Source organism: Corvus brachyrhynchos, unplaced genomic scaffold, assembly GCF_000691975.1.
Source record: "Corvus brachyrhynchos isolate BGI_N302 unplaced genomic scaffold, ASM69197v1 scaffold80, whole genome shotgun sequence".
NCBI classification, from domain to species: Eukaryota; Metazoa; Chordata; class Aves; order Passeriformes; family Corvidae; genus Corvus; species Corvus brachyrhynchos.
Genome location: NW_008236769.1, coordinates 1,568,830 through 1,578,023, shown reverse-complemented (window position 1 = coordinate 1,578,023; position 9,194 = coordinate 1,568,830). Strand labels below are relative to the sequence as shown.

The 9,194-nt window shown below is 40.0% G+C and overlaps 1 protein-coding gene across 2 annotated transcripts in view; it reads left to right on the top strand.

Annotated features, from left to right (window-relative positions):
- Positions 1 to 8,989, top strand: part of SLC34A2 (solute carrier family 34 member 2) — a 21,048-nt gene extending 12,059 nt beyond the window's left edge. For both annotated transcript variants that reach the window (XM_008645012.2, XM_017727546.1), the window contains 5 exons: positions 1,452 to 1,572; positions 2,262 to 2,429; positions 3,808 to 3,924; positions 4,013 to 4,137; positions 5,475 to 8,989. In XM_008645012.2, coding sequence (XP_008643234.2) covers positions 1,452 to 1,572; positions 2,262 to 2,429; positions 3,808 to 3,924; positions 4,013 to 4,137; positions 5,475 to 6,050 — 1,107 coding nt within the window. In that variant the 3' untranslated portion in view covers positions 6,051 to 8,989. The remainder of the gene's footprint in view (positions 1 to 1,451; positions 1,573 to 2,261; positions 2,430 to 3,807; positions 3,925 to 4,012; positions 4,138 to 5,474) is intronic.
- The last annotated feature ends 205 nt before the right edge of the window (positions 8,990 to 9,194 follow it).

Below are 9,194 nucleotides of genomic sequence, written 5' to 3'. Positions count from 1 at the left end.
CGGTGCCCCTCACTGCCCCGGCAGGCACAGCCTGACCCTCAGCTGGAGAGCTCTGGGCCCCTGAGTCCTACACGAGACAAGCAACTACACAGAAAGTGTAGGCTGAGGGACGTGTATATTTCTAGATACGCACTTTTTTCTGTGTTTGCCTATATTTTGGCTGTGTGCCTACTGGCCAAGCTTATAGTCAAATTACAAAAAGATGTGGAACCTCCAGAAGTTTCACCTGAACTTGGTGGGGGAAAAGGAACATAATTTAAATTATTTACATTCCTAGTGGGTTAAACTCATTTCTAGCAAAAATTATTAAATAGACTTATGGCAGGGATAAATACATGCAGACCCCATATGTTTAAAGCAAAACAGACATTTTGATCTAATGCAGCTGCTTTGAAACTCAGATGTTTGAAAAAAATTCAGGCAGGTGAGAAACAAGATTGTGTTGTGTTTATAAAGGATGACAGGATGGCGGGCCTGGTGCTCCCTGGAGATGTGGGGGCACTAGATCCATTCCCAATTTTGCCCACCTGCATCGTCTGGAGAGGAGTACAAATGCAGGTGTCAGTATGCAGTACCCAGCAAAAAAATATGATTTCTCTTTCCCCATTTCTGCAAAAGAAAATCACTCAAGCACTTTGGAAAGACACCTCGTGTTCAGGAGCATGGTTCAGAGTCCATTTGGCTGTTAGCTGTTCTTGTGTGGAAGTACAGCTCAGTCAGCAAACTCTTTCTTAATCAGCATAAGGATTTATGGACCTGGTGTCAGAATGCAGTATGTCTAGGCTAGGAGAGCTTCTAAGAAAGGCTTTATTGTGGTATAAACAGAAATTCACTAATTTAGTAATGCTAATCATAGTGCTTGTAATTAGCTCTTAGATGGCATTTGGACTTTGAAAACGAAAGTAGTAGCAGCACTTCTGTTTCTACTGACATGGAAACTGAGGCACAGAAAATCAGCTTGAGCAGCTGGTGCTCATCCAGCAAGTGAGGCTGCATTAGTGTTGTAGCATTCTGACTCACAGCCCTGTAGTACTCACCAGACCATGAACTGCATTGAGATGTCAGTAAAGAGGTCTTTCTTTGACCAAGGAAGATGTGGCTCTGGCTGGAAAAGGAACGCCACTGTCCCACAGCTGCAGCCAAACGTGAACCTTGCTCCACAAAACCTGTCATCAGTAGTTAAGGCCCTTAGTTACTAATGGCTTGGTGCTATGGTTATTACGATGTAGAAGATTTGGGGAATATTTTAATCTTTAAATTTTGTACTGACTGACTTGGGTAACAGCACAATCATTTATTTTACAAATGCAAAATTTTACCTTGTCATTAATGTGGTGCTAGCTTACAATTTTGACTTTTTAGTTGATGAATCTTGGTTGCAGTAAGATTTGAAAACTCTACATGAGCTCTTGTAGACAACTGAACTATTTGCTTTGTCTGGCAATCTTTAGACACTGCAGAATGTCACAATTCCACCTTCAGAAAACTGCACATCTCCTGACTTTTGCTGGACTGATGGAAATGAGACATGGACCCTCAAGAATATAACTGAAACAGAGTATATCAGTAAATGTAAGTAGTAGAACTACCTCTCTGCAATATCTCTACAAACGTATATAGATTTCTAATAGTGCTGACAGACCACTTCAGAGGTGTATCCAGAAGCCCTCGCCTGCATACAGACACATGGCCTGAGGAGCCTGAGTGCTGGTGTAGCTGCACAGCTGGAGTTACCAGCATCATCATGGTATCTGGCTGCAGAAGGATCTCTTTCCATGCTCCCTGATACCAGTAATTGAGGTCTTCAGTATCATGTCACCCTCGATGTTCAGATGGCTTGGAGCTACGGTTACTTTGCTGTAATGGTTGCTAGGATATCTCCATCCCTATGCATGCCCTGCAGGACTTCCAACAGCCCTTCTCAGGCATGCAGCCACCTCTGGGCAAAGCTGACCCACCATGCAGCTTGAAGCACCCCAAATTTTCTCCTGCCTTTGTACTCCTCTCCGTTGCAAATTGTCACCTAGTTCCTGCCTGCCCATAGGGGAGCCCGCTGTGTATTTTATAAGCATGTGCACAGAAGTGCCCCTCCTGTCTCACTCAGACATGGCTTTTGGGGAGGAAGGGAGGTGGCATTTTCCCTCTTTGCATCAAGCCCTCAAGCTGTGTGTGCTTTGGTCCCATTTTCTTAGGGGCGTGAATGAAAACCAGAGCTGGGCAAAAATGTGGGTATGCTAATTCATTTTCCTTTTCTTTTTCAGGCCAACACCTCTTTGTAAACTCAGACCTGCCTGATCTTGCCATTGGGCTCATCCTTCTGGCTTTGTCCCTGCTTGTTCTGTGCTCTTGTTTGGTAATGATTGTTAAGCTATTAAACTCTGTGCTTAAAGGACAAGTGGCAAGTGTTATCAAGAAGACAATCAACACTGGTAACTATCTGCTTTTCCTGAGGATTGTTTTCAGGAATGACAAGGACACTGAGCATGTTTATTGATGTCTCATGTTACGGAAGATATTATAGAATAAGCTAAAGAAAATACTATTGAATGAAAATCATGCACACTGCTCAACATTTTTTTCTCCCAAGCATGTCCTTTTCCTTAGTTTAAAAATCTATTAGTGAACATCTTGATTGAGAAATGTGGCAGATTAACAGCATTAGAGACTAAAGTCCAGGCTCTGTTCCTAGCTGTATAATGATTAGCTGTTAGAAATGTAGTGTTCCGATCCTCAAAAGATAGCATCAAAGTACTGAGATTGCGATTGCCTGCTCTGGCACAGGGCTTGTGTATTCCTTCTAAAGTAAGTTGAAAGAAGTTCGTAGTAATTAATGATCTTGTCCTGTTCCACTGCCTAACTCTCTCTTCAGTAGGATAAGGCAGCCTTGAATAGTGGTATTTTTCTGTCTTTCCCTGTGCTGTCCAGGTGTTTCTTTCAGCCTGGATCCACTGAGTGCAAATGTTGGGGTTTTTTTTCACTAGGCTGCTTTTCCTTCATACCCTCTTGAATGGAGAGATTAGAAACTGTAGCAGAGAAAAGCAATCCTGGCACAGATCTCAGGCTGTGGTTGAAGTGAGGGTTCACAGAAACACAGAAGGCAACGAAGTGGTCCCCAAGCTGTCTTCTGGGCAAAGAACACTGCCCAAATTAAAAACAAGGGGTAGAAAGCAAACAGTTGACATGTACTGCTTATTTAATTTGGGATCCCTCTGTGTTCCTCTGTGTCTTCCCAACTGATTAAGTCCTCACTTCTCAGCTCTCTCCATAAATATGCAGACTACAGGGGACATTTGTGCCCAGTTTCCCTAATCAGTGTAATTAGCTGTCTTTTGCAAGGGTTAACAAGTGAATTTCTAGGAGATAATCTGCTTGAAACAAGTCAGAACAAACAAAAAGCTTGGTTTTCTCAGGATGGCTTCAAAGCTTTCTGAAGATCTGATCCATGCAGTGGGTGCCTGGTTGCTGAAACCAAGGCTCTCAAGACACCCAGAAGCTTTTGTGTTGACCTCTGCGGAAACATTTCTGGTACCTAATTGTATCACAACACACATGCTACCCTGGTCAGGACAAATGTCTACCTAGACTAGTATCCACCTCAAAGTGTATCCAGTGGTGCAAGACTATAGAAGGAGCACAGCAAACAGGATAAATCAGAGTAGTAGAACTGACCCCAAATGGTCATTTGAGACCCAGTATGCAAACAATATATCTACATTTTAAGTGCTTAACAGTCTTCACTGCTGTGTCACAGCAGTAACATAGATCACTCTGTTATGCTAACAGCAGTGTTCTCCCTCTAATTTTCAGATTTTCCATTTCCTTTTACTTGGCTTGCTGGATACCTGGCTATGCTTGCAGGGGCTGGTATGACCTTCGTTGTCCAAAGTAGTTCTGTTTTCACATCTGCTATTACACCCCTTGTTGGTAAGTTGTAAATACTGTGTTCTTTATCCCCACGTTTTATCTTTTCCATCATTCTGAAACCAACTCAATCCTGTTTCTTTTCTTGTAGGCATTGGCGTTATAAGCATTGAGCGCTCTTATCCCCTTACCTTAGGAGCCAACATTGGCACAACCACAACAGCTATACTTGCAGCTTTAGCAAGTCCAGGGAGTACATTAAAGTATTCATTACAGGTCAGTATAAAACAATGCTTTCTTGACTTCATTTAGAATTTGTAACTTTTCTGAAGAAAAACCTGACAAAAGTGGCTGTGATGCAAATATGCCGTTCATGTTGTGCCTGACTTTGTGTGTGCTGTTAATGACAGTGTATTCACTTCAACTGCTAGAGCAAAAAGATTGCAATTAAACATTCTCAGAACGTCAATATATAGTCAATCTTGCTGTCATAAATTGTCTTGATCTGAGTGAATTGATTCAGAACTGAGACAGAGGAGGCTACTTGACCCGAGTGTGGGGTCTTTGCAGCTTGGAATTCAGTGCCCACATACTGACAACCCTCTGAGGGTTACTGACTTCCTTCAGTAAGCTCCCTTCTCTGGACCCTAACTCAGTTCATGCAGTGTACAGGGACTCCTGTAACCTAAGTGAAGGCTGCACAATCCTTAAGCTGGCAAGCTCTCTATCTACCTGATGTTGCAGTGAGCATCATGGCATCTATTTTTCTCATGGTAAAGGTAATTTGAGTGGGTTTTATTGAATTCAGTTTTGCCTCAAACTCTTTGAAAAGTAGGAAGCCTGGCTTTGGCCTCCCACTTTCCACCCAGTATAGAACCTGGCAGCAGATAACATTTGAATGAATGCTCTGCATCAAAGAGTGAAAAGATAATGACGTTTCCTTGGTGAATAGGATGAATGTTTTTACTAGCTAAAATAAATCAAGAAAATTACAGAAGTCATTTTATTGTCCTCAGGCATGATAGAATAGATGTAATCATGAGAAGATGCTATCTTGATAAAGCTCAGATTTCATGATAACATGCTGGTTTTATAATGCACTTTATAAAAAACCCCTGTACTTTCATATTTACTTTAGTCTGATAACACTTACAAAATGAAAATAAGATAAGGTGAGCAGGGAATGTACTGTTTTGTTCAATTATTCTTATTCTAAGTGACTTCTAAGATTTAGCAAGTCTGCACCTTTTAATGCTAATTTTAAAAAAACCCAAATATTTAAAGTGTGTGAATCAAAGAATTATAAAGACCCAAAGACAAAGACCCCCTCCAGGAATCTCCTCAGTGCCTTACAAACTTAGAGCTAGTTTTTGTAAAATCGAAGTTTGTACTATTAAAAATTTCTCTGTAACCTGTGTGCATTATCAAATTTGTGCTTTCCATGTTTTCATTGAAAATTTGTGGATGCAGAACCCAATAATGAACAATTCTCACATGGTTCCCACACCTTATTGACAACAGTACTGTTTCCTGAGAGATGAAAGTAATTATCATGTGCATAGGAGCATCTAAAGGCATTTTAGCTAATGAAATTCTCACGTTTTTGCTTTCAGATTGCCTTGTGCCACTTTTTCTTCAATGTCTCTGGGATTATTCTGTTTTATCCGATACCTTTTACCCGCCTGCCAATCCGCATGTGCAAGACCTTGGGAAACATAACAGCACAGTACAGATGGTTTGCTATATTTTATCTTCTCCTCTGTTTCTTTCTTCTCCCTTTGTTTGTATTTGGTCTGTCACTGGCAGGCTGGCCAGTCCTTTTGGGTGTTTGCCTTCCCCTGTTTGCTCTTTTTATTGCTGTGGTTGTAATTAACGTTATGCAGAAAAGGCGGCCACATTCGCTGCCTGAGAAGCTCCAAAACTGGGATTTCCTACCTCTCTGGATGCACTCCCTAGAGCCCTGGGACAATATAATTATGTCTTCACTTGCTTTTTGTGGGAAACACTGCTGTGGCTTCTGCAAGTGTTGCAAAGTCAATGCTGAACAGGAGGGTGCCAAAGACAAGCAGCTAAAAACTATGGAAGTTTATGAAAACACCATGGCAATGGCTGATGAAGAAAGAGGTGGAAGAAGGGCACCAGCTGTAGCTTGTGTTGACAAAACAGGCACAAACAACACAGCTTTATAGTACTGGATCCATGCATATTAGCAGAGATACAGCATAGGACAGCCAGGCTCATCAAAACCACCTTGGACTTTGCACTGAGGACAGAGTGAACATTTTGTTAGGTTTCTGAAGCCAGTGATACATCACTCGTCAAGGAATGGAGTTAAACAAGCTTGACAGAGTCCCTAGAAAATCTATGCTCAGTTGCAAAGCTAATGACAGATTTGCTCACAGAGGATCTACTGTGTGGTACCTTCCTCCAATGTTATCAGTAGCAAGCAAAAGAAATCCTGATGTAGTCCCATGAAGAGAGGGATGAAAGAAGTGGCAATCAATTCAAACTTAAAAAAGCAAATAAACAATGCTTTTGTAGAATAGCCTTTCTGACCTACTGACTCAGCAGAAATTCAAAGTACCTAAAAAGCCCTGGAAAAAAAAAAAAAAAAAGGGGGGGGTGGGGAAAGGAATGCTAATGTTTTCATTGGCCTGTCTGCAGTGGTCAAAATGGAAAACAGTAGCTTTCCTAGAATAGACAAAATCTATTCTGTGTGTGAAGGAAAATGAAATGGTGGGACATCCTTCAGAATCTCTGGTAGTCCTACTCTGGCATAAGGGTGCACATAAGCCCGTTTGGAGCCCTCTCTGTCTCCTCTGACAGTGGAGACAGGGGTTATAATCTTTTATTATCTCAGGCTAAAGACTATAAAAGTAATTGCTGCTCCCTCTGGCTGCTGCAGGGTAAGCACTCCGTATGGAGACATCAGTTGGCTACCAAAGCTCTTGACTGACTGAGGACGTGATTGTGCGGCCGTTCCTCTCTCTAGATGGTCCTCTTCAGTCCTGTTCACCATGCAATCCCACAACTATGGGATGGTACAGGAAGGAGGACAAGTGGCCAGGGTAGGAGAGGAGACAGCTATGCCAGCTTGGGCTGATGCCAGAAAATCTGTGTGCAGCTGTGGCTCCATTTGCCTGAGCCACAGAAGGAGTTTTCAGAGTAGCAGTGGAGACTGGCTTTAGACCTACAACAGAGGGAGCCTGCAGAGCAGATTATGGATAGCACAGGACATCTGGTAACGTTTACTGGAGAGAAAGGAGTTTTCACCACCCCTTTGTGCTCCAAACCGCCCTGCTTGGAAATAATGTGAATTTTACTGGCAGTTGTATGTAGCAATCCAAATCCCAAATAAAATCCATAAGGAGTTCAGTCACTACAATGTCTAACAAATCCATAGGTAGTGCAATACTTGGTAGGAAGCTGCTTGTGCTCAAATGTTATCTTTATTTATTTTTTAGTAAATGCTTGTGAGATTGCTCTGAATCATGGGCTGACAGAAGGCATAATTCCAAGGTCAGAAAAAGATCATTTCAAAGATGCACTCAGTACTTCTGCTGGTCTTCAATAGCTTAGATGTTAGTGAGTATGGAATAATATCTGAAGTCCAATCACTAACGTTACAAAAAAATTTAGGTGGCTGATTGTAAATCAAGCATCATTTAAAGCCCATTTAAGTGGCTGAATTTTAAATTAAATGTGTAATGAAAATGCTGAGAAGACCCTTAGCGTAACACAGCCACTCAGTGCTGCTAGAACACAACTACTTCCGAATAGTTGTTTTCTGTAGAGCTTGGAATTCAGTAAGTTAAATTCAGCAATCAGATAAATACATGCATTTTAGAAGCGAAAATTGTTTTAATTTACTTTTTAAAACTAACATTAAAACTGGCAAACTATGTATTTGCAAATTGCATTCAAACTGAGATTCTGACTGTTTCTGTAATTGTGAGCCAGTGACAAAATGCTTAGAATCAGAGTGAATTTCCAAAGACATCTAGTTTTGGTATAATTCTGCTCTTTTGGAGTGCAATAACAAAGAGCAGAATTATGTCAAATGTTCTTTTTAAAGTTATTTTCCTTATCCTTCATATAGTTGAAACAGAATTTTGTCAGCATCTCATTTCTAAAGTGGAATTTTTATATTTTCAATAATTCTTCTTCATTTTATTCTCACAATTCTGGATGCTTTTTGAATCTGCTTCTTTAAATCCCAGTGTGCATTTTTCATGCCCTCTTTCATTGGGAAAAATATGAGAAAAATATCCAGAATTGTTTTCAAGTTTTTTAAAGTTTCCATTGACCACCCATTGAAAGAGGAAACATTTTAGTCTACTTTTAGTCATTTCCTAAACAACGTGCACCTTATTTTGCTTCTTGAAGTAAAGCCATCAAGAAAAGCAATTCTTTTGGGAAAAGCAATTCTTACAAAAGAATCAGTGTAATAATTGTCAGAGATATCAGTACTTTATGGTTCCTCTTTGTAACATCTCCCCTATGACCTCCTCTCCTTGCTCCAGGCCATACTGTGCCATTGTGTTAAGCAGATTCCAACAAATATTTCTGTTTAATACTTGACAGCACGATATATCCTGGTACACTCCCCCCACACTCTTACTAAAATATATTTACACTTTATTTATAATTGTTTGAGTGTACAGAATTTTTCATAAGTTATAGAGAAAAAGGCTTATGATTGTGTTATATATTACATATTTGAAAACTATGCAATGTTTATCTATAAAAATGTAAAAAGGAACTACTGTATATTTTGTAATATAACTTTTCAATTGTTTGTAACTGTGTATACTGTGTATTATGGAGGCTGTTGGCTCCATCAATAGGCTACTTAAAGATTGTTAGTAATGCAGAGACAGATTTCTCAAAGACGGAAAACACCTATAGACTTTCATAATACGGCTTAATGCACAATAACTCAATGTTTCTAAAAGATTTGAGTTTTCTGTAATGAGAAATTTTGGAAAACAATGTTTCTAAAACACTTTTTTAAACTCTTAAACACTTTAACTGTTTCAAGGACAGTATGTCTATATTTTGTCATGAATATTCATCTTGTCTGTCCTCATGCATTGAATGTAAAAATAAAGAGAAGTTTAAAAAAATATATTTTCATAATATCTATTTAGATACATAACACGGAATGTTGCAGAAAAATAAGTATTCAGACAAGCTCTAGCCTGAGCTGATGCAATGTGCAAGAAATGGGGAGGATTTTTAGCACTGAGCACTAAAGAAAAGCATCTGTGTGTCCAATATTTTTATATAAATGAGAGATTTTCATATGGAGAAAAAGAATTGCTCAGTGCAAT